The sequence below is a fragment of the Chlamydotis macqueenii genome, chromosome 6, assembly GCF_036417535.1.
Source record: "Chlamydotis macqueenii isolate bChlMac1 chromosome 6, bChlMac1.mat, whole genome shotgun sequence".
Classification (NCBI taxonomy): Eukaryota; Metazoa; Chordata; class Aves; order Otidiformes; family Otididae; genus Chlamydotis; species Chlamydotis macqueenii.
Genome location: NC_141561.1, coordinates 743,293 through 771,259, shown reverse-complemented (window position 1 = coordinate 771,259; position 27,967 = coordinate 743,293). Strand labels below are relative to the sequence as shown.

General features: G+C 46.0%; 1 protein-coding gene across 1 annotated transcript; it reads right to left on the bottom strand.

Moving 5' to 3' along the window:
* Nucleotides 1–10: 10 nt before the first annotated feature.
* Nucleotides 11–27,967, bottom strand: ACVR1 (activin A receptor type 1). Its single transcript, XM_010116777.2, has 9 exons — nucleotides 27,898–27,967; nucleotides 20,723–20,989; nucleotides 20,004–20,221; nucleotides 15,118–15,217; nucleotides 13,323–13,469; nucleotides 10,501–10,776; nucleotides 6,782–6,979; nucleotides 2,323–2,453; nucleotides 11–1,270 (listed from the first exon to the last, which is right to left on the bottom strand). Exons 1-9 carry the CDS (start codon nucleotides 27,962–27,964, stop codon nucleotides 1,136–1,138), a joined length of 1,539 nt encoding a protein of 512 aa, XP_010115079.1. The 5' UTR covers nucleotides 27,965–27,967; the 3' UTR covers nucleotides 11–1,135.

Here is a 27,967-nt window from a genome sequence, read left to right as displayed (position 1 = left end):
AACTAAACGCTTTTGTTTGACTTGAAAACATTCTATTTAATTTATACAAATAACTACTAAATAGAAAAAGTAGATTAAAACAAAATAGTTATTTTTCTGGCAGAGTTTAAATGCATATTATATAGCTTAGAAGAAATAAAATGCATTTTCCCCACAGCATTCATGACCTAAAATTCTAGTTATCTCCTCCACTGCTTTCCTTTTCCAGATCAGCAAGGTACTAGACACAACGTCATGTGGGTAATGGCTATATATATGTTCCGTATCTGAACTGAAAACATGTTACAGACCACACACCTACAAATGTGAAGCACTTAAAATGTGACTATCGAGTTGTAATATGATAATACAGAAAACAACTTATGCTTCAGGTTATATCGTGTTACAAAAACATCTGTGTAAGAAATCATGAAAGAGGCCACATAAAAATAAGCTTTAACTTTATGCACTTATTTTACAGTTTAAAAAACTGGCAAGTGCACTAGTAATAAATAATTTGCAAGTTTTGTATAAACGAGAAATTCCTAATGTTCAGCATTATTGTAAACATCAGTACACATGTAAAATGCAGCTAAAATCTGACAGTTACATTTTCAGTTTACCAAATTCATTTCCTATTATTCAGGCATAGATCAATGTAGTATACAGCCAATCATATTTTTGGCAAGTCATGTCATTAAAATTAACAGTGACAGTGCAAGTAAGGAATGCAAAGAATTCCTAGTGCAATAAAGAAGAGAAGCACAGGCAATATTGCTGATTAAAATTTACCACTTCCACGTGTTCACCCTGGGAGTGATTAGGAGAATAAAAAAAATTAAAAAAAATAAAAAGCTGTTCAAAGCCATTATTTAATGCCCTGATCTTGTCTTAGGATTTCTCTGTCTTCCTTCAGGCCACTACCTTTGCAACAGTACATCCAGCGTGAGTCCTTATAGCTTGACCATGTGTGAAATGCCCGTGGCAGTCACTGAGCAACGTCCATACGGTTCTGGTGCCTCCCGCACAGATGGCTCGGTAAGAACTTGTGCCTCTGTGAGCAGCCACACCGGGACCGGTCGGAGGAGCTGTCTGGCCAGACTGCTTCTGACCCAGAGAAATGCCTTCCTAGCAGGAGAGCACCACAAGAAGAAGGTCAACAGTCAGCTTTCAGTTTATCTAAGGAATTATCAATTTTGGTCAAAGTCTTTTTGATTCGCAGGGCTGTTAGTCTCGCTGATGGATTTTGATACCAACATTCTTTCATCAACTTGGCAAGAGATGTTAACGTCTGGGGAAAGAATCAAAACACAAAACACGCATGTAAGCACACAAGTCAAGCCAGAAAGCACTGCGTTGAGTTAAGCACTAACATAACAAGGTTTTATTGCCTTATTAATACATAATTTTCAGAATCTACAGAGAATTTACTGCTATCTGTCAAATATACAGCTTTCCGGGGGGGGGGGAACACCAAACAACAACAACAAAAAAAAACCAACCAACCAAAAAAAAAAAACAACAAAAACCAAAAAACCCCAAGTTTGATAACTTGGTTAAACCAAGAGATGCAATAGGCTGACTGGAGTGACAAGCCAGCATAATTTTAAACAATGGAGTTTTGGGGCTTTTTCTAATTAAGAAAACACTCTACAGAATCTCTTTTCAACAAAACGGACTCCCGTAAGATCAGTGAAGGAAGCCAGAGAAGGCACAGATTTTCTGCCTGTGATTTCGTCGTGTCCAGCACAACTTGAAGTGACTGAGATTGGCAGCTGGCTGGAGCAGCAGCTCTACAACCAAAACCTCACAGACGGGCCCTGTCGTCCTTGCTGGCCCTAGGCAGCCGTGCAGATTCAAACTGACCTCCACGGCTTTGCTAATAAGGAATGAAACAGCTGGGCAACCTGGAGAATCCAGACCTATTCTGGTGAAGAAAAACTTCAGCACTAGCCTTTCAAAAAGAACAACAGTCCCTTATCCTGTAAGGAAGAGAGGGATCGAAATTCCGTTCTAAATCTGCACACTTATGAGCCACAGACAGTCCTACACAGGCTACCCTCCTGTGAGGGGCGGTCAGAAAAATCAGTATTGTCTCAACCTTGTCATCGAGGACTTCCAGGTGGACTGTGGATTTGATGTGGCCTAAAAAAAAGCCATCACCCCTTGTCCTATCACTACAAAAGTCTCTCCCCAGTTTTCTTGTAGGGAACATTTCTGACAAGTAGCATTGAGATCATTTAAATTTCAAGCGATAACTGAAATAACTTCCATGACTTCATTTCAAAACAAGAAAGGTCAGCTCCTCGGTTCTGCAACCCGTCCACAGGCGCACCCACTTACAGGGTCTGAGAACCATCTGTTGGGAATGTTCGGCCTTTGCTGATCTACACACACCACTTTCCTCATGTCTTCAAAACTGGGATCGTTTGGAACCAAGTCATAAAACGGTGGTTTATAGTCTTCCACAATACCTGGTGAGACACAACCGGAGAGGCATTACTTAACGCCTGCGTCAGTGAAACAGCATTTCTGCACAGAAAGAGAATGCATGACCCAGCCGTCCAGGAAGCACCAAAATCATCTTGTAAAAGTTACATCACAGTGTCAAGCAGGCATTAAACAACAGAACAGCACTAACATAGGAACAGCTTTTTCTACCCCAAATGTTAATTAATTAGCTCATATTACAGTTTCACAAAGTAAGAACTGTATCCCTTTTGCAGACGCTTGAGCTGAAACGATGAGAAATAAATTCACTTGTCAAGAGGCCACCTTTTATGGATGTTTCCTGACTAACAACTGGGATTTCCACTAGCAAATGTAAAAATTGAGGTCTGCATTGTGATTTTTAATAGGATTATCACACACTTTGCATGGTTTGTGGCTCATGAAAGAGTCCAATAAGCATGTCAGCATCTACAGACTCTCACGCTGGTGCTTCAGATAATTTTATTTCTTGTTATTAAAACAGTAAAATACATAGGGTAACTGGCACCACATACCATCAAACACCCGAGAGTCTGCGGCAGCCAGTGTCTGAACGCATTTTCCAGGATTCCCTTTGAAAAACGAGTCTGTGTGTGCTCTCACAACTTGTCACCCAGCTCACACAGAACCGGCAGGCTACAGAGCCTTTTGCCTGCTCTCCAAGGCATGCAGCACTGCTGCTTCACCAGTGGATTAGGCCCACAAGTGACCTACAGGGAGCCCAGCTTTCTTAAGAAGCCAATTTAAAAACTGGCGCTCAGAGACAGGCGTTTGGGTCAGCAGCTTGGAAAACCACTGAGCGAATGAGGCCCTCTGCGTACAGCAGAAACACCGGCAGAACCATCTAAAACTGCTTTTCAGCAGACTTGCAGCTGTCCCCCAGTCAGAAAACCAGGAGAACTTCTGTTGCTTTGCGTATAGTGAAGTTGAAAAGAGGTTCTCAAACTTTGCTACAGTGGTAGGGATTTACTTCTCTTGTTCTACTGGAGATTAAGATCAAAATCCCACAGGTCCTTCGTAAAAATCTGTGAATCCCTACCTGTGATGACTGGTCGAGAAGGGAAATAGTCTTTGGGAAATTACAGCTGCCCCAGAGCACAGCAGGGCAGTGCAGGGGTCCGGCTACCCACGGCAGTTACCACAACGGCCTGCAGGGTCTGCGCGGTGGTACTCTGCCGCGCAGGCAGGACAGACTATCACACGCTGCGTGGAGCGGCTTCACCCACCCTCCTCCCGCGAGCAAGTGTCACTGCACGTTCCAGACATCACCTACAGGGCTGAGCTCCTGACTTGACACTCCTCCCAGAACACAGGATCAAGTTTACTGTGAGAACTCAAGAACACAAAACCCCTCATGCACGCTCACCGTCTACACTCCCCTTTCAGACATGGTAGGGGCTTCACGCGAGGCAAATGCGGAGCTTCAGAGCCGCATCGTATGGCTCTGAAAACACTTCCAGTGTCACTGGCGCATTACAGACGAACCTCATCACTGAGAGCCTGGCTCTAATTCACTCTTTTCATGCTGTCTTTCCACAGTATAGGTATGTAACTGGCTATTTCAGACAGGACACACAGTAATAAGCAGCAAACGAAGCGGGGCTAGCCTTTACTCCAATAGAGCGATTCCAGAGCACTCTGATCTTCCACAGCCAAACGTCACAGACCCGCGGGACCAGCGCTGGCTCCGCAGCAGCCCGGCAGCGGTGCCGGCGAGCCTCTGCAACCTCTATCCCACACTGCTCCGCTCCAAAACCAGCGCTGACCTGTGACACGCTCCCCTCGCCCACTGCCCCAAGCAAGCGGGCCAGCCGCTCGCTACGAGGAAGACCCCGGCGTCCCTCAGCACGACCCACAGCTTGCTGCTTCCCAGACAGTTTTAAGATTACTTCTGTCACTTATAGTACATTGGGCTTTTTTTTCCCCTGGGGTTGCTGGCTTTTTGCTACTCAGATCAACTGGAGCTCAGACACACAGCAGCATTTTCTCCAGCTTTATTCCCTGTTACTTCAACGTGAGCTTGTCCCATGCATGCACAAAGACAACCGCTGGAGCAAAGCAAGACCGACACAAACAGCTAAGCAGACTCCCGCAGATGTAAGGGTGGCAGGGCTGGTTTGAGCAGGAACCGCCTTTCAGCTTCTGCTGGTACTGTAAATACTCAGCAAGCGATAGGGGAACGATGGGGAAGATTCCGAGCATCAGGTACCAGGTAAGCAACCACGCGAGACGCTGTACACCGAAGGAAGCACGTTCAAAAGCAGCAAACAAGCACTCTAAGGAACAAGCACTGGCCTATTTAAAGAGAGTAAAAGACTCATTTGGGGGCTTAAATCGCATTTTCAAGTACAGAGGGAAGGCAGACGGACGGCTCCTCCCGTGCGCTGGCTGCCCTGCCCATCACAGCATCACCTATTGCACCGGGATGAGATCAACCCTGCCCAGCAAGCCCAGCGTACTGCGGCAACCAGTAGAGCACAGTGCTCACAGACTGCCAAGACAGACGCAGCACAGAATATAGAACTGCGCTGAAAACAATGAAGTTACAGCTTAAATTCTCAAGGCATTCACACTGACACGAACTGCAACCCAGAGGTCTCCAAAAGTTGGGAAATGCAATGAACAAGTCTGCACAACTGCCTACAACATACATTTGCCAACAAACAGAGCACATCATCAGAAAACACCATGCGCTCCCAAGACTGTCCTCCTCTCTCTAATTAGCCACACACACCTTCACCTGAGACCATCACCACACTAACTCAGCTCACGTATGTTCTCCTATCAGAACACCACCCATTCCTTTTGCTGGGTATGTCCTCAAGTAACTCCCCTGACAGTGAAGGGAGACATGGTCACAGGCTCAGCTCCAGCCACCCCACAAAAGCCCACGGAAACTCCCTTCAGCTCCTGGAGTCATTCTCGTCACTGCCACCAGCTCCCAGCAGGAAAGGAGTGCTTCCTAGGGACCCTGCAAGTTAAACCGCACCTCCCTCAAACAGCTGTCCCCTCGCAGTCCGCCCTGCTCTCCTGATCACAGAAAGCCCATTCTGGATCTCTTCTGGATCTCGGGCTTACAAGGAGACTTAAGTTAGCCACCTGAGCCTACCTGAGGCATTTTGCCACCTCCAAGGCAGCTTTGTTTAAGCCCCTTGTAAGTATCCTAGAGAAGATAGGGGCTGAGAACATCTCTAAAGCGATCTTAATTCGTTCCTCCAAAGCCTCCCCTCAAATTCTGACTTCTGCAAGAGTTCCCACTAGAAAAAGCCCTCAATTCTTCAGGTTGAGCTACCCTGACTCCTGTGTATTGTTCTGACCATGCTCCCTTTGAACGAGTTCACACTTGGATCCTAAGCTGGCAGGCATCTGCCTGGCACCACCCCACCTGCACTGCGCGGTTCCAGCCTACAATCGGGGCTCAGCGGTACTGTAGCAAACAAGCATCTAGTCGTCTTTTCCTGAACATAAACCCGTTGTCTGATGTCAGTTACGGAACCCCAGATTTGGGTTTAGTGGGAAAAGATCAGACAGACACAGAACAAATAAGCGTATATGACGATCCAGAATCTCCTCGGGTCTAAACACGTCGCCATTAACAGCCCATCACTGCGTGCCTGCAGACATGCCTGAAGGGCATCTTCTGCGCTCTCCCAGCCGCTTGGGTCCAGAGCACACAACCTGAGGTCCAGAAGCCAGAGAGGACTTCTGAATGGATAAGGACAAGATGCACAGCTTAAAGGTTCTTAAATTCAGAGAGCCGTGCCAAGGAAACACGAAGCAGCACTGTGCACGAGAGAACAGGACTGCAGCAGCACTTTTCCCAGGCAGAGCTGTACTTGGACCAAGTCCTGCTTTGTGAGTGCATTTAACTCAAAAGCAAGAGCATCCCCGAGTTCTGTTAACTTCACTTCTTCACTTCCTACGTATTTTCCTTCTGCTTCTTAGGTTTTGTCATGAGCAACAGCCACCTAAAAGTATTCACTATGATTTAATGACACATGAAAAAGTTTAGAGATTTTATGATGTAAAATTTTAATTTAACTATTTGGTATGAATTATTTCTCATCACGGTTTAGGATGTAGCAGGGGGATCCTTTCTTCACTGCCTTAACAGAAATGACAACACTCAGCCATTGCACCCAGCACATCAAACAACTTCAACGCAGGCAGCAAAGTGTCAGGAATCAAAACACTTTGGAGGTTCACTATTTTCCTGTGCATCCTATGCATTTCAGGGGCAGAGGCTTCACCATGAATTACCATTTGCTTAATGCCTTCTAAAAACCAAGTAAAGCAGTCCCCAAATGCTTACCGTTGCTAACCATACGTCTAGCTACTTCCCAAAGGACCAGCCCAAAAGCCCAGATGTCGACCCTTTTATAGGAGTCAAAGCAGTCTGCCTGGATAGTTTCGTCCAAGACTTCTGGAGCCATGTAGCGCTTGGTGCCCACACGGGGATTGTTCCCCACGTCCAACTGATTTGTGCTTTGGGAGTGCATAACTGCAAGGCCTGAAGGACAAACAAAACAAACAAACAAACAAAAAAATCAGTGAAGTGCCCTTTAAAACTACAGCAGCATACGTTTAAAATTACACGTGAGCAGTGACACCCATCAGATAGTTTCTTAAGAAGAAAGAGCTGAGCATCCAGCTGTCCAAAGACCAACTGGGTCAGCTCCAAACCAGCTATTGAAAACAGCCACCGTGTCCAAAGACTTAGACCAATTATCTCCTCAGGGATTACCATTAAGCGTGTTATTGCACTGTTGCAAAACGCGGTCATTAAGTGTTTTGCAGCCACTGGATGTCACCAGCGCTCCAGGCACGTATACACAGAAGGCCCAGCATCTGTTACTCAGAAGAAAACAATTTTACATGGCATTCAGATTTATTTATAGAACTTTAGGGTAGGTGGATCTATCCAAACTGTGGGGAAGAGAGAAGAAAAACACTGCATGATGGATATATACAAGTTAAAAAATAAAGCTGGAAAATAAAAAACATCGTATTTGCAGTAGCTTGAAAAATAAACATCCTCAAGCTGATCTAAAATAAGTCAGTCAAAACCACTCTACCTGGGTCCTACTAATTACTAAACATTTAAGCAAAGAACATTATGTGAGGCACTAAATTACTGTAAATTTGGAAACACACAGTACTCATTTTGCCATGGTAAACAGAGAGCCCTGCAAATTGAACAGCAACAGGCGCATGACATAACTAAGCAATAGGAAAGACGACAAACTGCCTCATTTCCTCAACAAATCCCGTACGAATAACATATACTATTGACTTTGAGCAGGAGTTTATTTTAGATGAAACCTAAAAAGCTTTTTAACTCAGTTCCACCAAAAATCAACTTATCACAAGATCTTTTTTTTTTTTCTTTCCAAAACCAGTCTGTACTTCATCATAAAAATCTGGAAAACGCTTTCCTACAATTTAAAGGCACTTCAAGTAACTTCAAGCTGCTAAGAAAATGCTTACGGCACCTCTAAAAAGATACCATCTACTAACCCCATGACTGCCGAGAAGGTAATCTGGAAAGTCTGCTCTTCAGATAAAGACTTTTTTTTTGTCATATATACACACACACACACACACTCATGTATATAAAACACATATTTACACATACACACATTTATGTATTTGTTGATATTAATTTATATGATACAGTAAGTATGGATTACAATATTTAAAAAAACTTCCACAATGGAAGCAAAGGTTTGAAAACAAATTTCCTGGCCAACTCTGAAGACATCAAGACTTTGGAAAACACTGATAAAAATCATAATACTCCATCCAAATTGGGCAAAACAGATTCCATGGATTGACAGGTCAAAGGTTCAGGCTGAGGGATGCAAGTCAGCATCCCGGACACTGCAAACTAAGAGTGTTGCAACGAGGTGAAGGGCCAACCGTGTTGTAATCAGGTTCCCATCGCGGTGGCATCTGTGCTGCTAATGAGTCAGGAAGCAGATACTGCCCTGCTTCAGGTTCTGTTCACCCCAGGAGATCCCAACGCACGTCCAGCTTAGGGGTGCACAAGAGCTTGACAGAGAAGCTCATACTGTAAGATACTCATTCTGTTTTTAAAAAAAAGCTTGACAGGCATACAAATTGATGAAACACACTGGTTTTCAAGACACCAAAAAATCCTCTTCTGTGTATACTGGATGATCTGCTAGAAACAAAAAGTGAGCAAGTATGTTTTGTTAGCACTCTTCACACCTTCCTTACAAATCCCAGTGTTTGTTTCAAACGGATGTTCCCTACACTACGTGGAGGGGCAAGGGGGAGAAGGGAGTAAGAGGAAGGCTGGGCTTTTTCTTCTTTTTGTGTACGCATTACCCTGTTGTTCTATAAAGCTGCTCAACTAAGGCCTACTGCCGTGTACATGAACTGCTTCAGAAGTAGAAGGGCAGAACTCTTTCACAGTGCTGACAGACTGAAGCGAGTCTGACATCCCTGGACTTTATCACAAGTTTCTGCTTAGCTGGGACATACTTGAAACAGCCGGTTTTGTAAGGGCAGCTCTGGACACCTGGGTTACTCCCGGAGATCCTGTTTCCAGCATGCTTGCTGATGGACAAGCAGCCAACTCACAAAGCTCTCGCACGCGCTGCCAGCCAGGAAGACTGGGAATGAGCAGCACAGGCACCAAGCTACACGGCAGTCTAGGCGTGCGGCACCCGGGCTGCCAGCAAAAGTCATACCCCAAACAATTACAAGATAGGCATCAAAGGAATTTTATTCCTCTTCATTTCCAGAGCTGACATCTCTTCTTAACAAGTACGCTGCAAGTCCAGAACTCAGTGGACTGACAGAACCCAAGTCTAGCGTAGCTCTGAGCAGCCGTAGTGAATGTTTCCACCTGCTCATACCTACCGGTCTCTGTGCCATTTTTTTGTATAGCACGTGTTGAAACGGAGACCAGAGGAGGAAAAAAGACACAGTTACACAGAAAACCAGGGCATGAATATATGCCAGAAGCAACAACCTCTTTGGTAACTCTCCTTTACAGATAAGGAACAAAGAACCTGTCAGATACATGTCTGAGGACTTCACGTTTAAAAAGATAGCTATTTTGCCACCATGAAAACTAACTGGAAAATGTTTATTGCTGTGCTTTCAGAAAATCTCTCAAATAGCTGAAGCCTCTAGAAAAATAATGTAGTAGATTTCACTTTATCAGTGCGATGTCCATCAATGCCAGCATGAGCTGCCCCCTCCTCAGTGTGAACTACAAATTTATTTAGAAGCGCATCTCTGAAGTTTCGTATTTTCAACTTTCTGCTCCATTTTTCACTTCTATTCCCTCTGCAAATTTAGATGGGCCCAGGTGTGTGGCCCTCGTGTTTTCTCTGCATGCATCTCATGTCCCTCAGGCAAAAGTGACAGGAACTATGCAGTAGAATTACTGAAAAAATCCCATCTCCTGACACACTTTTTGTCTAGCCAATGACTCCCCAGTACTATTGCTCTACCACGATATTCTCCCCTGTCTTCAGAGAAAAGAAAAAAAAAAAAATTGTCAGACATACCCCCGAGGTGTGAACGAGCCATACTGCTGCAATGCTTCTCAGCATCCTACCAGCTTAAACTCTACAGGGAGAACACAACTTCGCACTCACTGAATTATCTGGCAACAGACTCAAGCTGATGGACCTACAGAGCTCGGGACAGTGAGCACATAGTTCTCAGAGTGGAAGTGAAAGGACATTAATTAGTTCAGAAAGGAGCTGAAGCCTAGTAACTGCTGTTTTCTGGGATTCATGAACGGAATTTAGCAATGCGAACCCAAGAAAGCCATGCGGCTCCCACACTCGGAGGCGGCGGTGGGCTCCCTCAGCAGCAGTGCGACATTGCTAAGTTGTGCGTGCCATCTAGTGGCTGTCGAACGGCTTCACGGTAACACCGGATGGTGATAAGATTAATTTAAGGCTACTTTAAGACTTACAGTAGGAGTTGTCCAATACATTTGATCACTGCAGGAACGCACAGAGCATATCAGCATCACAATGAACTCACCTAGATCTGCTATGCAGCACTGTCCATTTTTCTTAACGAGGATATTTTTGCTCTTCAAGTCCCGATGAGAAATGGCAGGCTTGCCCTGGGTGCCAAATATCTCTATGTGCAAATGTGCAAGACCACTAGCGATGGACAGGACGATGCGCAGGCAGCTGACCGTGTCCAGGGTGGTGAGCTGCAGGTAGTCGTACAGAGAGCCCATTTCATGGTAGTGGGTGATCAACCACAACTGGGTACTGGAGTTTCTGGAAGTCATATCAGATGCAATAAAACCTAAAGAGAGAGGAAGGAAAAAGAAGAAACAACAAAATAAAGTTATAGAGCTTCTTCAAGACTCCCCCAAGAACAGAATCAATACTGCTGGGCCCCTCTTGCCATTTAAAGCTCTGTTTAATTAAACTTTTCCATTATTGAACTGCACTGAAAACCAACTACAGGTATTATCGCGATGAAAAAAGAGCCAACACTTTCTAGAACTCTAACTCAAGTCTACTCACAGAAGTGTATTTCTGTATTTTGTCAGTCACGCCAAACAACTATGTTTTAGGACCATATACTTTAATATTTTTTCCCCCCTTCTTTTTGAAGGACCTGAGGGTGCAGAAGTTTCTAGTTAAACAAAAAGACCACCAAGCTGTAGCATGTCTGCTGCTGTCCACTCAACTGGATCACACTGGAAAGAAGCAATACCTCAAACAGACAAGCCATAAGTAATCACTTCCATTTTTAAAGACAACGAGCAGCCAGTGCAGGCTGCTGAGAAAGGAGTTAAATGCGTTCCACGTACACATCCAGGTACACATCACACCCCAGCCAACAGACACTGTATGCTGTGCCAGCCTCACACACACACCCAAGGTAAGTCTATCCAGAGCACTTCCAACAATCCACCTTGGCGTGTCAGAAACCTGCTGTCCCACAGGAAATGTCAGATCCTTCTGATCAAACACAGACTGAAACAAGCACATCTCACCACAGCAACAACTGGCTCTCCAATCACCTCTGGTTGCTTAAAAGGCTGCAGAGGGACCACTGCAGCCGAAGAAGTTATCAGGCCTACGGGACTGTTCTGAACCGCTGTAGGTCCCAAACGTCTGGTCACCCTGTTAACCCACTCACAACAGAGCCACGGGATACAGAAAGTGGGAGATGGTCAACAAGAGCGCGGCAGCACCAGGTGACCAGCACAGCAAACTTCAAACACTGGACAGTTCAACCGGTGTGCAGCTCACTTCCACGGGGAAGGGAGGCAGAGCACCTTTATACATCACAGCTGTGTATCACAGACATTTTCTGCAAAGGAACAGGAAAAAATTTCTCTTTGAAATCCACGAACCTCAAGAACTGTTTTGAAAAATGTGGTGTCTTCAAAGTCAACCCAAAATCCAGGAGCAGCTCCCTTCCCGTTACGCCTGAGTTTATCGTGTATCAGCACATTGTTGACCTCAACAGCTTTAGCTGGGAAGCCGCTGAAGTTTTACTCCCCAGTTGGAGGAACATACCACGTTTATTAAAAGCCCACATACAGTATTTGTCAGAAAGAACACCCACTACTTTCTCTCCTGAAGTCACATTTCTGGAAATGTGACACTTCTGTAATCTGTGATATTGTTTAATATCGCATCTAAAAAAATTCTATAAAATAGCCCACAAATTTGACAGTTATCAAGACAGACTAAACAGACAGAAGAACACGGGAGATGTGTAATGTAATTTCAGCCAAGTTACTTGCTCTCTCAGGAAGGCAAGTTCAATAATTCACACTTCAGGAGGCCACCAAACTATTTTGCAATAACAAAGGAACTGCTTCAGGAAACACCAGACAAACTTCTAGCAGGGTGAGCTACAAAGCCAAGGAATATTCTGACAGCAACAAGAATAAAGAGCACAAGTAAAATTGACTGCAGACAGACAGACTGCAGGTGAGGTAACGTCAGAACTCAGAAAACATGCCGCTGCTTTGATTTGTAAAGGTGGCATGCCAGTGAAAGAAAGCCTATCTACTAGGAATCAGAAGGGCTGCTAAACTTCAGCCATGAACTTCAGCTCACCTAGAACTTCTAAGCTCTAAGTTCCGAGAGCCCAGAACGCCATTTTCTAAGCTCTCAGAATGGAGCACATGATGTTTAAGGGATAAGACGACTCAAAATCATCGTACTTCATATTAACAGGGCGATGAGATACATCATAAAGAGACAACTACAGCTGAAGTTTAAACACCAAAGGAGCTTGATTTGACCCTGAGCAGAACAGTTAAACAGAAGAAAAGAAGGGATTCGTACTGCACTTTATTCAGGCACAAGAAAAAGTCTTCAAATATTTAAATCTCATTAGAAACTCCTCCCACTTTTTCTCCCTTCATTTCTCCCAGGTAAACTGAAGTTAGAAGAAAACATAGATCCACTAGAACTTCTTCACCTAACTCACTGTGCAATACTCTTCTGCTGTTTGGCTGCCCTGCAACAAGAGCTGCGAGGGTGAACTCCTAGCACGCGGGTCTGTGACACCTCCATTCTCCTCTGCACATGGTGCTGCCAACAACTGATTATCTGGTTGACTGCGTCTTGCTAGAATATAGCAGGAGGACAATGATTCATGGTTGCTATGACACTTCCTCCAGCTGAGACTCAGATTTCAGCACCCTCCTGGCAAGTCTCCCCCTTAAAATCTCCCTTCAACTATTTATTGCAAACACAAGAACCTAATCTTAAAGATCAGGGATATCTGGCAAATCTGCAGTGCCTTGCAAATGAACTGTTCAGTTAACTCACCTTTCCACCAGCTACACCAGGAAACATGAACATGGTTGTCCTGCTTACCTAAAATATTTTCATGCCGCAGCAATACAGTGTTGTACAATTCAGTTTCCCTGAACCAGGATTTTTCATCCCTAGAAGAGAAGATCTTCACAGCAACATTTTCTCCTTGCCACTGACCTCTCCACACTTCTCCATAACGGCCCTTTCCTGGTGGGGGAAGAAAACCACAGTTAAAGTTGTCAACTAACAATCTTCACAGGGCAGAAGGACAGGATTAGCCAGTAGGATGGAAACTCAACAGTCACGGCCCCAGCATCACACTGATGTAGTTTGATCACCTCTGCACACACGCTGTACTCCACTGTCCCTTATTTCTTCCCGTTTGTTTCAGCTGCAAGCTCTGAGTACGGATCTCTCCTCCTTGCACGCCGGTAGTGTACAGAGCGTTTGTACCGGCAGGTGTAACTACTCAACTGCCAGCAAGGAAAGCACTGTTGCAGCTTAAGCAACCGAGGCAGCATACTACAAGGTCAATGTACACGGCACAAAAATCCATGAATTCTGAAGCTGGGAGGACAGGAAGGATGTACAATGCTGGGCATACGGCCTTTACATTTCTACTACATCATTAGCCCTTGCAAAAACAATCAGCACAACCAGAGATAAAAACAGCATTCTGTGTTCTGTAAGAAAACAAACAAACAAAAACAACAAAAAAAAACCCCACCCCACAACAAACAACCCCCCACCAACAAACAAAAAAGGAAAAAACCCACAACAAAACAAGACCCCCGCAAACCCATCCCTGTCCAGTGGAGAACAGAACACACTGTCTGCATGCCAAGCTTTTCACCCAAACAGCTCAGAAGAACGTACGAAATTATCAAGTACCCAAGAGCAAAGCAACACCCTGGACAAGGCACACCAGAGAAGTTCTGGCTGCTCCCATTTTCATCGCTCCCTGAATACGATAGCCTCAGGCTTCAGGCAATGAATTGTGCTAGATTTGACAACTATAAATATCCAAACTCTTTTTTCCCTACTAGACTCAATCATTATCACGCTTTCCTCACCTCTTCAGTGCCAGAACAGCATCCTGGCTCAATGTCTCCGCCTCAGGATATCTTTGACACAAATGCTTCCTACAATTACTAAATTCCAATTTAATGCTATTCAATTAATAATACATACATATGCTAAGAAAAGTTTAACGGATCCTTAAAATTAACACCAAAGTCCTGCAAAAAACTAAAGACTCAGAAGACTACTAGGGAAGGATTACTAGAGAGATTCTCTTCTAGGGGGAAAGAGCAGGAACAGTGTATCATTGCCTGCACAGTCCCAAAGCAACAGTGCAGAGCATGCAAGCTACAAAACAGCTGAGTTCACATTCTAATGGCACAAAAATTGCAGGATTATTTTTTTCCAATGCTGCTTTACTTGATGCTTCAACTCCAGACCTCAAATCCAGATGATCCTTTCCTAATTCTAAAGCTTCCTAAATGAACATTTAATGAACAAACGTGTTACAGCTTGACAGTTTCAAACTTCAAATGGATCTTGCTTTTCTAAAAACATACTTTATTTAGCTTACAAAGCACCCAAACAAACCTAGTTTGTATTTTCTAACATCACCTTACTGAACAAAGCTCTAATTTTTCAGCGATAAAGCAGAGATGAAATTTGCCCCTTCGTTCTGCATAGATCTGAAAGGAATTTTTTCACTTCACTTTCCAAAACCAGCTTTAAAAGCTTCATATAATCAGGAAAAACAGTTCATTAGGAGGGGAGACAGTTTTCTCTTTGTATTTGCTACCAAGACTTGGCACTAGATGCAAACAGGAATTCTACTTACCTACACACTCCACAAGCGTGATCTGGCGAGCCACCGTTCTCTGCACCAAGAAAGGCAGTCCAGAACCACTTCCAGATGTGCAGGAATGGTCCAACAGATCCTGTTCAAAAGTAAAAGCAGATGTTCACAACCTATGAGAAACTACTTTTTCCCCTGGTTAAATACACAAAGGATCGGTTAAGTCAAAGCTTACTGGCATCTCAATGGCTCTGGTGATGCCATTTGGTCACTCAGGAGCAAGACATGCCATTGTCACCACCATGCAGCTGGACAGAAAGCGCTCTTTGCGAGACTTTACCACTTCAAAGCACACCCCACGCGCAGAGGAGACTGGCAGGGGAGCCGCAACTCAGGCATAAGCACTTTGTGATTTTACACACAACGTAACAATGAACAGCAAACAAATTCTCAGATTTCTTATTCCGTCTGTATCATCTATTTGGCATTACAGTATCACTGTTTAGTAAATAAATGATTTTGTTTAGTAAATAAGTGACAATAAGTTTACTGCCTGCGAACCTGGAAACTCATTCTTAGCCTGACAGCTACACTCGGTAGTGAAATTCGACGCTTTTTCAGCACTTTGTTGTTCTTATGCTCTCTCAATTCCCTGTCACCTGTTTCAAAGAGATTAATACCAACTTTTCCCCCTAAATTTTCTGTGTCTTGCAATAACCTGGATCACCTCAGTAAGAGATAAACTGAGGTATTTCTCCTATACCCAAGTCCTTCATCTCTACAGGGTTAGCAGAAAAAAGCGCAGCATCTACTTCTGAACATCCCTGTAGACTTTTCCCACTCCTCACATCAGCTGTGGTTTCTTCCTATTGAAGACAAGTGGAAGGGCACAGCAACAGCAATGGGTTTTCACGAATTAAAGCTCAGGCCATGTCCCAGCCCCACCCATCTGTGCTACTGGATTGTGTGGTTTTGTTTAGTGAGGGGGGGGCTAAGGTGGTAGCTTCTGTAGGAAGCTCTCAAAATCGATTGTAACAAATCCTACGAATAAGTGTGCATTAGAAAGAGACATTCACAAATTTGAACATTTTTATTACTACAAACAGACTAGAAACAGCCACAGTTAAAAGTTTCCAGTTGAAACGCTAAGACAGATAAAACCAACGCGTTCCTGTGACACAGTTTGCTTTTTCAGCATCTTTTTGATCTGCGGCCTGCACACAATTGGTGCTCAGCTGACCGTTCTGTTTGACGTAATTCGGGGAGGGAAGTCAGCTTTGCTGACAAAACCTGCAGACAGGTGTTTTTTGGGCCCGTGTGAGCCCAGCAGAGAGGTGACAGACCACAGCCCGCGTCCTGGGGCTCACAGCCAGGGACGCCTCGGGGCACCTGGACCGGAGAGGCACCGGCCCACAGGGACGAGTGGGCTGCCTGCGAACGCCGCTGCCTGCCAGCCTCCGCACGGCACAGCCCCTGGGACAGCCGCGCCATCCTGCACCAGCAAGTTCTCTTATTTGGAGCCAGAGAGGCAACATGACCTGTCAGTAAGGGAAAAGCATCACTTGCTCGTCAAACAAGCAAGTTTTAACGACAAGTTCAAGTCGCTGACCTCACTGGGGCTGGAGGCTCGCTTCACTGCCTCCCTCTCCCACCGAGCCACCCCTGCCTGGCTCAAGGAAGAAATGTGTCCTGTCTCCAAGCAGAGCACCACGCAGCGTCCACGGGGGAACAGACTCACGTGTCTGTGACAGATCTTTTAAACCATGAGCCTGTGAAGGGGCTCAGAGCAGAGCGCCCCAGGAAGAACAGCCACAAGCTCATCTCTGGCACCACAGGGGTTTCTCTGCTAAGCTTCAAGTCCCTGCTCCAAATGAGAACTTCTTTAAAAGACAACACCCAAATAATTGCTTCTAAGTCTCCTTCTCTAAAGTGGCTGAACCACACTAAATGAACAGTCCTTCAAAAAAAAAAGTTTTCTACAGCAAGTCTTTCTTAAAAGTTTTATCAGTTTCTGATATTTTCAGTGCATGGAAACCAGACTTTAAACTGTAAGCTAATAAAAAACTTAAGTAAGATTCTAATTGAACGTTTAAATCCTATTAGCCTTTTAAAATGCTAATACCCAGCTACTCTGATGGCTAGGACTTCTGTACTAGCTCAAAGCATTAAAACAGCATATGCTGTATTACTGGACCTTTTTTCTTTACAAAGGAAATCAGGATAAAAAAAGCATAAGCACAATCAACTCTTGAACATTTCCAGCAAACTGCACTACTGGGCTTTAACCAGATGCAATGAAATCTCATTTCTCTAACACTTTTTAAATGAGTGCTCAAGAAAAAGGTAATTTAGGAGTGACAGGAGACTGCTACTTTGCTCTTAATACAAACTGAGAGCTCCTTTTCCTTCCTGCTTGTATCAGAAAGGGGCAAAAAAAACTTATCTGCGGTGACTGTAAAAACAAGCTCTGAAGAGGCCACGGCTCTTTCCATTCCACATTAGGAAGCTTAAGCCTTTAAGTATTTCCTACACTATGGAGATTAATCCTAAATGTAAACTAATCTAATCTAATGTGTAACAAAATCAGTGATTTAAAACACACAATGGAGAAGAAATTCTGGAATTTAAAAAAGACTTACTGTTTAGGTGAACACTTAGAGACAAGGAACCATCAATGTTTTTTTTACATCACCAGCACTCAAGAGGCGCAGCGGGGGCACTGCAACCACAAACCCACCAGCATCTGATAGCGGCGAACAGAACAGCTCTGTCAGACCAAACCTTTACAGTTAGCAACTCTGCTGATTTCTTTTAGAAAGAATTTTGATTTATTCTTCTGAGGTTTTATCACCGTTTCCAAGTAGCGTTAAATGACTGGAAGTGCAAAAGGTTTGCAAATGGAATGGAAATGGTCTTGCACTGATAAGAGATAAGGGCTGGTAAAAGCTGGAAGTCAACGCTTACAGACAGATAACCAGTGGCACGCATGCCTAGGTCATGGTGAACATACCAGAAGGGGCTGTTTTAAAACAGGAACACAGAATCCAGCCTTGTGGGCTAATTAAAGAGCCAAAGACATTTTAAAAAAAATATTATCGAGTATAGTCTACACAGGGCCAAAGTGAAGCAGAACAGCAGGGCAGCAGTGGAAAGCCGCATTTGACGCCACACTTGACCCCACAGTTACGTGAAGTGCCTGGATATTTCAGGCTCTGAGGGAGGCAATTTCCACAGCTCCATCTTACCAAGGAAGCTGGCATTTAAAAGCCAAAACCCTGTTATCCAGCTGGCCACCCGAAGGCCCCTCTGGATCAGCATCTTGTCTCTGACCGCACCAAAAGCGCTGCCCTTTATCAGGGTACCGCAAGTGGAGTAGCAGACATAGAGGGGTGTCAGAGGTATGTAAGTACACGGGGGCACGGGGGTACGAGAGTGGTGGGACACTAGAAGTGGAGTGAATTAGGAGCAAATACGGGAATACTTCAACATACATGATACTTTCCTCTAATGCTCTCCCAGCCTCCAAGCACATTCAGATCAGGGACCTCCTTAGCCGGATTTTTTTTTTTTTCCTAATGTGATTAACAGCATACAGTCTTCTCATCCTGTTGCTCCTTGAACATATACAAACTTGTAGCATCTAGAAAAGCTGTTGGGCAACCAGGCTCTTCCTTCTGGCTGAAGCACTGGTTTATTTACTCATTCCCCACTGTTTCAAAAGCAGCATATTGGAGCATCCAGATGCCCAGAGTCTGATACTCCGTTTGAACCTATTCCTCCTTAGAGGAGACTCTTCCCTGCTCCAGTGCTATCCCTTACTGGCCATCTCACACCCTGAGACCTTACTTGCCAGGACACACTCTGCTGTGAAGGAAAGCGTTTTCCACGTGACTCTTCCAGCACTTACTCACAGCAGTACTTCATAGAAACGCCTCTGCCTCAATACAGAGATGCAAGAAACAGTTTCCAGCTCCCCAAAATAGTTCTATTTTTTGAGCTGTCCCACGATCTCTCTTTTTAATAAATTCTCATTTTTCTTCAGCCACTTTTCAACCCTGCAGTGAAAGTACATTGCAGAATCATAGAACCTTTAAGGTTGGAAGAGACCTCCAAGATCATCAAGTCCAACCACTTACGGCAGGAAAGCACCAGAATGAAAATGTTTTCCATCCTCTTGGTGTTGAAGAGATTTGATCTTAGAAATGCAAGGAAACAAACACTCAAGCTTCCCCCCAAGCCTTACCTGCTTGGTTTCAACAACGAAAAGCTGCTGGGAACACTTTTTTCTGGCCCCAAGTGAAAGGGTAACATACACTAAGTCTTTAAAAAGGAAACACCTTCCCATGTGATTTTATTTTCAAGAGACCGCATGAACAAGAATTTATCTTAAAAACCAAATTTTAAGTAAGCAGTTCTCATTTCTTAGAATTCCTACCACTCTTCTGTCAACAAAGTTTCATTAATCTCCTAGTCATCCAAGAGCACTTCTGCCAAGACCATGGGAGTCAGTGTGAAGGTTTTAAAAGTTAAAAACACCTGTATTTCCTTCTGCCCCTAGCATGATATCTTTTCCAGCCTTTCAGGCTGTCTTTCGCGTATCAAAGATGCAGTACATTTCTACACCTCCCATACACGTCAGGCTACCCAGCAATGAGCCACACTCTTTTGCTGTTTAGACATTGCTTCTAGGAAGACAAACAGATCACAGTTTATAGCAATTCTCCAGGTCAAAGGAACTATACTCGTAAAAGCTATTTATTAGTTACATCCCGTTTGAACCATGGCTTTGTGAGCACAGGAACGTCACCGCAGACGTCCTGGCAGCAAAAGGTCCTGTTACTGATGTGGCCATGTCTGGAGGGTACGAGGAAGGAGTCTGGAAGTGAAGAAAGCTCACACATTTTTTACCATGCACACAGGTTACTTACTGCCAACGTGCTGTCCCCAACATTTGATGCAATGAGTCCCTCAATTGTGCCGTACTCTGCATCTCTAGAATTGAGCCTCTCCATATGGTTTTTCTGTATTCTCCTGATGATCAGGACCGCTACTGCAGAAAAAACTATCAACACTATCACAGGAGCCAGTATAACAATGATTAGTGTTTCCATGCTGTAACCTGCAGCTTCTCCTTGGAAGGTTTGCCCTTGGAAAGGAGAGGGGAAAAAAAAAGGGGGCGGGGAGGGAAAAAAAAAATTAGAATTCCTAAATACAGTATTTGTAAAACCAGCAGCACTGACATCAACATTTACCTGTGTAGCCAGGCAGTCTGAAAGACAGGCCCTACCACAGCCAGAGCTGTGCAGCGTGCCTTTACACGAGGATGCTACCACAGCGACGCCCTGCAGTTGTCGGAACAACCCCTTCCCCGCAGAACAAACCCCACCATGTCTGTCCAGTTCCCTCACAGGCAGGAGCTCCATCCTGACCCTGACTGCACACCTGAACCCCCAACATTCATCCAGCAATACAGATCATTCAGCCTGGGGACATCGGAGGTGTGCCAGGGTGGGCAACAGAGCTGGAAGGGCCTTACTGCCACGATTAAACCCTTGCTTCCACTAGCACAGAAGCCACCTCACTCCCACCACACCAGATCAAAGCCGAGCCATTTCTCTTTCTCAGATGTCACTATTTATCATCTCACCTTTGGAAGAAGGCAGCTGTGCAGTGATATTCATGTTGCACAGGTATCCTTGGCAGCACTCAACAGCTTGGTCAGGAGATGGAGGCGTTTTGCACGTCATTTTCCCTTGTTCATAGACTTGGAAGCAGCCTTTCTGGTAAACCTTAGCACCATCATTAATGCTCAGGGAAGCAAAGCATTGCTGGCCTTGGCATCGATCGCCATTCCCACAGGACATCCCTTCACACACGCATTCGTAGTGGACCATGTTTAGCTTCAGGTCATCATCTGCAAAAGGGTAAAGTTGAGGAACACACACCGTTGTAGTCTTCAGTTACACAGAGATAACAGAATCATTAGACAGCAAAACCTTCTATTTAAGGAAGAAAGGCTACTTGCAGCTAGTGCTGAAGAACCACCAAGGAGAAGCGAAGGATACTAAATTAGTCTTTTCAGCGAGACAAAGATACGAGCTTGCACCATCAAAGAAATACCAGTCATATCTGCCCACTGCAAGCACTCACATTTCCAGCGCTTGGTGACATTTGACATCTCCTCTGGCACATAAACCACTGCGGGCGTACCGCACGAGAGGGTCATCTACACAGGGACACTCAGCAGAGGAAAAACCTAACAGTGCAGATTTAAAACAGATCTGCTAACCCACATTGTATTTCTCTCCCAAAAGGGTTATTCTCAAGCATTCCAGAAATGACTAACTCAATCAAATTAAGGCCATTTCAATTTGCAGTAGACACAGCTACACGGCATTTAGCGGGTTTAGCTGGCTCGCCTGCAGTCAGTCTGGACCAACCCTCCCATGAAGACAAGTCTTTGGGGAGCACATGGCAAGTCTGAGTAACAACAGAGACAAAAAGTGAAGTGAGGAGCAGCACACGGTGTCAGCAGGTACACCACCTCCCCTCCAACTCCAGATGCTCCGGCTGAGTGAAAGGAAGAACTTTTCAGACAAGGTGTAGAGTAGGAAACTAAACTTCTGAGGACCCTCAGCAAAGCGACCAGAGACCCCTAGCTGGGGAAAACCCACTCTCTCTGCACAGAACCGCACACACCGCTGCTGTAGGAACAGCACGTGCCTTTAACACCCGGCACCGAGTCATTCTGGTCTCTGCAGGAGAGGACATGGCTCTCCACTGCCTGACGGAGAACACAAGCCTCTGCAGCTCCCTGGAGTGCCCGCAGTGGTAAGGAGCCCATGTGCTCCCAGAGGGCTGAGGAAAGAGGCACAGCTGGGAAGGACAGGACCAGCCCCTGCTCTTACATGCTCTTACACACACTTACAGCATCTTAACTCCTGTTTACAGCCTTTCCTTCAGTTCTAACACACAAGAAGAACTCCCAGCCACAAATACAGTGGATGCCCCTAAAACGGCAGTGAGCATACCGTGTGTTGGACTTTTTCAAGCCTATCATTAGAGTCTGCCCACTGGGAATACAACTGTTTTCTGCTTCTTTTTCCTCCCCTCCTCCCAGAACGAACACACACACAAATATGATTTTTCCATTTTTGAACCACTAACAAACTAAATTAGGGAAAGAATCCTGAAATCAGACAGCATCTGTCACATTGATTTCAAGTACTGGTATACACAGTCCCAGTCACACACTTACCAAGTAGTAACTTTGCCAATTTTGTGGAATTTTTTAAGGGGGGGGGGGGGGGGGGAAGGAAAAAGAGAGAGAGAGAGAAGTATGCCCAACATTCCTATGATGAGTGTTCTGTTCCTTCTCCTCCCACAACAGCAGCAGTACGACAAGCCCTCCATCTCGACTCATCTGGCGGAGCAGCGGAAGGCGCTGGAAGCCAGGGAGCCGGGAGGGAGCTGCTGCCAAGGCACGGTCCCGGCCTCCCGGAGAGGACAAGAGCCATACCTCTGGTGGGGACAGTCCCCTGACAGCCCTTAGCAGGAAGGGTTTCAGCACCTCCCCGAGCGAGACATCTCCCCGTCAGTGACAGCACCGGCCTGCGAGGACAGCTGAGAGGGTTTGCAGGCTGCAGTAACAGCATTTCAGCGATTATGAGCAGAAATATCTGCTGTATGGAGGACAACGAACCTAGCACCCGAGAGCCACACCACAGGGAAAATTCACCTGGATGCAGCCTGATCCAGCCTAAAGCTTCCCTCTTCTCCTGAGCCAAGGACCCTTCCAGCCTGAGCAGGCCTCGCAGAGCCCAGAGGAGCAGTCCTGGCAGAAAGCCACCCCCCTCACGCGCCATGCCGTGGGGAGCCCTGCAACCCCAGGTCGGGACAGAGGCCGGCTGCAATCAAGAGGTCGTGGCTGAAGCAGACGTGCAGAGGTAAGTGTCTCCTCAGCCACAGCTCCCGGCGCGGAAGGCCATCGGGCCGACGGCACACGCAGCAGTCGGGCGGCACGCGGGCAGGAAGCCAAGCTCGAAAATACTGCCGTTACCTAAGCACCTTCACTGCGTGCGTTTTTGTTTCACAACAGAGACCCACTGCTGCACTTGTGGCCCATGTATATTTTCACACACTCACAGAAAAACCTGACTTGCCACACAGAGACTTGCATTAACTTCTCATTCACTAGTTTATCAGTTCATTGTACTGGTTCATTATTAAGAAAGTGTCCAAACTGAAGCTCCTTTATTTTGCTTGCTTATTCACTTTTTGAAAGCCAACAGTTAAGGGTGCTGACTCAAATTACCTGGGCATTTGAGCAGAACAAGGACCCAGACACTCCACGTTTTTATCAGCACAGTGCAAGGCTGTACGTTTAACCCTCCCCGTGACCGCAGAGGACACGTCACGCTGCGCGCAGCACTCCTGCGCGGGCACCCAGCCCCAGCACAAACCCACAGGACACCAAACCCAAGGCTGAACGGGGGCTAGCGATGCTCATGTACAGGTGCAAGGAGACAAAGGAAAGGTATTCACTGCTATGTGAAATTTATTTCACACAACCAATCACCAATCTAGACAGTTTTATTCCCTACTTTACATCCCATTCCTGCACTGCAAACTCTGTTAACTGCTTGGGAAAACACCAAACGACTTCCGTCTGTGAAGATATACACTACATACACTTCTGGTAACACATCTTAACTTTGAGGCGATCTCTACACACTTAGTGATTCATTTTCCATCGAAGCAGACAGTACAACAGGCACTTGGCCACCTTTTCTTATTGGCACTGCAGCAACGCAGTTTCTTCCCCTGCCTTTGACTTGGAAAAAAATGCCTATGTTAACCGTGTGACGTGGTCAGCAGATACTGAACTGAAATAATTTCAAAAATAACTAAAAAATATATACTGTAGGAGTCTCAGTTTTCCTTCTAAAGACACCATCTCTAACTGTACTACATGCACCTTTTAAAGGGCTTTAGCAATATCAAATCATCTCCTTCAAGCAACGCACCACCACTGCACGCCCTCCCTCTCAAAATTCCATGGAATCACAGAAGATGGAGTTGGAAGGGACCCGTAAGGATCATTGAGTGCAACTCCCTGCTCCCCACAGGACTAAGTTTCCCCTGGCAGATAAAGACTAGCACACTATTACACAGATACAACAGATATTTAGCGCACGCATGCGAGCAAGTGTTCCGAAGGATAACCTACATGACACGAGACCTCTCAAAACGTGGCTGGAAAAAGAGCCGGGTGGCCAAGGACAGCCAGAGGCAACCAAGCCTTAAACAAACTAGTCCTTCGCTCACCGAGACATGACCTCCTAACTGCCCCAGTTTAAGAGGCCCGATTCCGTCCCATGGGCCGCTCCCCACCGAAGAGGAAGGCACAGCAAAAAGGAGCGACGCCTTCAGTCAGAGAGCGCGGGCAGAGCGGATCCGTCCAGGCTGTCTCCCCAGCCCGGCCCACAGCTGTGCAGCAGGAAGGCGCCGTGCCTCCGTGGTCGCATACTGAACATGCACAGACACTGCAGTCATCGGCTAACCTCGGGCACGCGCGGCCCATCCCAGCCCTCCGAGCCACCAGGCTCCCGCTTTCCAAGACGAGCCCGCTGGGAGCTGCACCGCGGTCGTTATCCCCTTTGTAGGCTTGCTGCTTGGCTCGGAGCGGGACCACCTGCTGAGCAGGATCACAGGAAACCTTGAAATCCAACCAGAAAGGTTACAAGTCACAGGCAAAGCTTTCTTCAGAGTTCGTGGAAGCCATGGAGCGGCTGAAATCTCCAGTAGGATGAAAGGGACGTCACGCTCAAAGGCCCAAGTATTTAAAAACAGCTATATTTTTTATTTTTAAATGACTAGGCTTGGGGGAAGAGGTGGGATCTGCTAGGGCTTCACATCACAATGAACTGAAGGAAAACAGACTTGGAAAAATTGAAATCTCTGTAGAGACCATTTAACTGTACATTAGACCACTGTTTTTTGGTGGCTAGCTTCCCTTTATGATTCTTAGCCATTTCAGGGAAACAGAAAATAGCAAGTTGACAGACTTGACTACTCCATTCAGTGTTTTGTTTTCTTTGTCAATGCATATGGCAGTGAACATTACAGGACTGCAGCAATAATAATATTTACATAGCATTCGTTAATTTAACAAAAGCCTTTGACCTCCGCAGCACTAAGAACCAGCCTTACTGTTGCTCTCTGTATCACGAACCCCCCGGCACGGGAAGGCAGAGGCGCTGTGCCCAGCGGTGGCCAGGCGCAGAGCTCAAGGCCAGGGTCCCGCAGAGGCGCAGCCTGCCCAGCCCAGCCGCTGGAGAGGGGTCAGGCTGCTCCCCGCGCAGCCTCCAGCAGGCCAGAGTGGTCTCTGCAGCTTCAGCAGCTCCCAGACGCCATCTCGCCATGGTGTGACACAAGACCCTCTCACACGCAGAGCGGCTGCGGCCGGCAGAAGGCAGCCCAGACACCTGCCCCGTCACAAGCGAGGGCAGAGCGGCAGCAGCGCTTCACACACCGTGCTCCCAACAGTGCCGTCGGGATCAGGACGCGGCACCCATGCGCAGTCGCTAGTGAAAACCTCATACTCTCAAGAGTAGGCACTACATTATTTGGGAAGTGCTCTGCTTTAGTCAGGGTTCAGCTTCTTGGGAAACGAAGAAAAGCCTCTCTCTCCACTTTACAGGGCTAATAAAGAAGTAACACAGAAGGAAACAATGCAATAAACCTTTACTATAAAAGGATTTTTCTGGACACTCAAGTAAGGAAGAGACATGTTTCCGCACTTTCAGTTCTACACAGTGTTTGATTTTTTGGGTTGGGTTGTGGGGTTGCTTTTTTTTTTTTTAAATCATGTTTAATCTCATTTTCTGAAGCCTACTAGCAATGCAGAAACAATCAGAGTTTGCCCCCGAATGTTACCCAAAGATATACGTAGACATTTTTCACTTATCAAAAGTGGGGAAAAAAAAACCACCCACCCCACCCAAATCTGGTCCAAATCCCAGTGAAGGGAAATGAACGATCCGTGACAACACATATGGGTGTTCTTTAAAAAGTACTACAGGACAAGTTCCCCCTTGACACAGCAGCTCCACGTCACAAAACAGAAACCCTGTTCTTCGTAGAGGTCCAGTTGGCACAGGCGGACAGACAGCAAGAACACAACATTGCGCATCTCCGCCCTCACGCTCCTGCCCCCACACACCCTCCATCCGAAGCCCATTCCAGCAGCACATCTGGTCCCGCTCCGCCTCTGCTCCGAGACAGGCACCATCCCGCACCTCCCATCTCAGGGTGACAGACAGCAGGAAAAGAAGAAAATGCCTTGGCGTGGACTCAGTAACTCTTCTCTTCCTGATCACTTATTGGCATCTTTTCAACAAAAAAGTAACGTTTCAGCCCTAGAACTCACTCTCCTTTTTTCAGCAGAGGCAGGTCAAGTAACTGAGACGTGAACACCTGCAAGGAAGCTCTGGCAGGACGAGGTGGGTTGGTAAGGCTGCTCTGCAGGCTGCACTACGCAGGCAGCGCGAGTGGCTGATTCTGCACTGTCAGAGAGAAACTGCCCAGAACTTCAGACTTTAACATGCGTGCTTCCGATGCGTTTCTCCGCTCCAGCTACTGCTGCTCATGTCAAGGGTGTGAAAGGCAAGCGGTTTAAGAATTTCCATAAGCAGCTCTGAAAGCTGAAAAGACACTTCTGAGAGGCAGATAGCTGCAGTCAAAGAGTGATAAGAAGGTACAGTGTGGTAACTGCTACCATACCCTATTTCAATACAATATTGCATCAATAACATGAGCAGTTTCATGTATTCCCACTAACATTCACCCGGCATTCCTCCCTTTTTAAATGTTGTCTCACTTCCCTATTCATAGACATGAGTAGCGTCAACCACTAGATCTCTGTGCACTTTTTGTCTTCACCTTCCACCATCCATTCTAACATTCCATTTAAAGTACTCTGCCTTTTATTATTTGCATCAACATTTGACAATAAATGCATTTCAGCTGAGTATTTCAGGAAGAAATTTCACAAGGTAAATACAAAAGAGCACAGATACGCCATAACACCAGATACATCTCCAGTCACTTAGAATTTAAAACTGAGAAAACCAAGTTACGCACAGAAAGCCTTTATCCAACATTTTTAAGAGGCTATTTGCAAAGTAGCAAGTACGTATCTTCAGGAGGTCATGTCCCAAAACATCCAGATGACCTCCAAATGAACCACCACTGTCTCTCCACGGCAGTGGAAATACCCTTCTCCCATTTTGCCGAGGCAAATCGTAAATGCGCTGCGTGTCATAAAACCTTTATGTGACAACTGATAAAAAGCAGGAGACAGTCACGTGCCATATCCAGAGACCTGACCAGAGCAATCACGGAGAAGTTATCAAACATCATACTAAGTCTCCCAAAGAGCCTTCCCAGAGAAAAGCCCTTTCCTTTTAAGAATGCAAGCAACACACCTGCACCTCAGTCCCTGGGCCAGAAAGATCTGCTCGTGACACAGCTCGATGATCTGCCATTCAAATAAGGTTTCCCATCTCCCTTCCCAGGCGCTGGCAAGGCCCATGCCAGTCGCACATGCTGTAAATTTTATATTTAACAGGCCACAAATATCCTTTGAAGCAGCTTGAGATGGAAAAGCAAACATCTAATTCCCGAGAGGAACGTGCCCACGCCGTCGGCCTGCGGAGCAAGCAGGGTGCCGTGGAGCCGTGCCAGGCTCCCGCTGAGGCGGCGCTGGAGCCCGGCTCCTCCAGCCGCAGACAGCTCCCGCACCGCCACGCAGCCACTCACCTTGCACGCTGGGGGAGGGAAACGCCATCATGATCAGCACAGGAAGAATCATAACTCCATCCGCCATGGC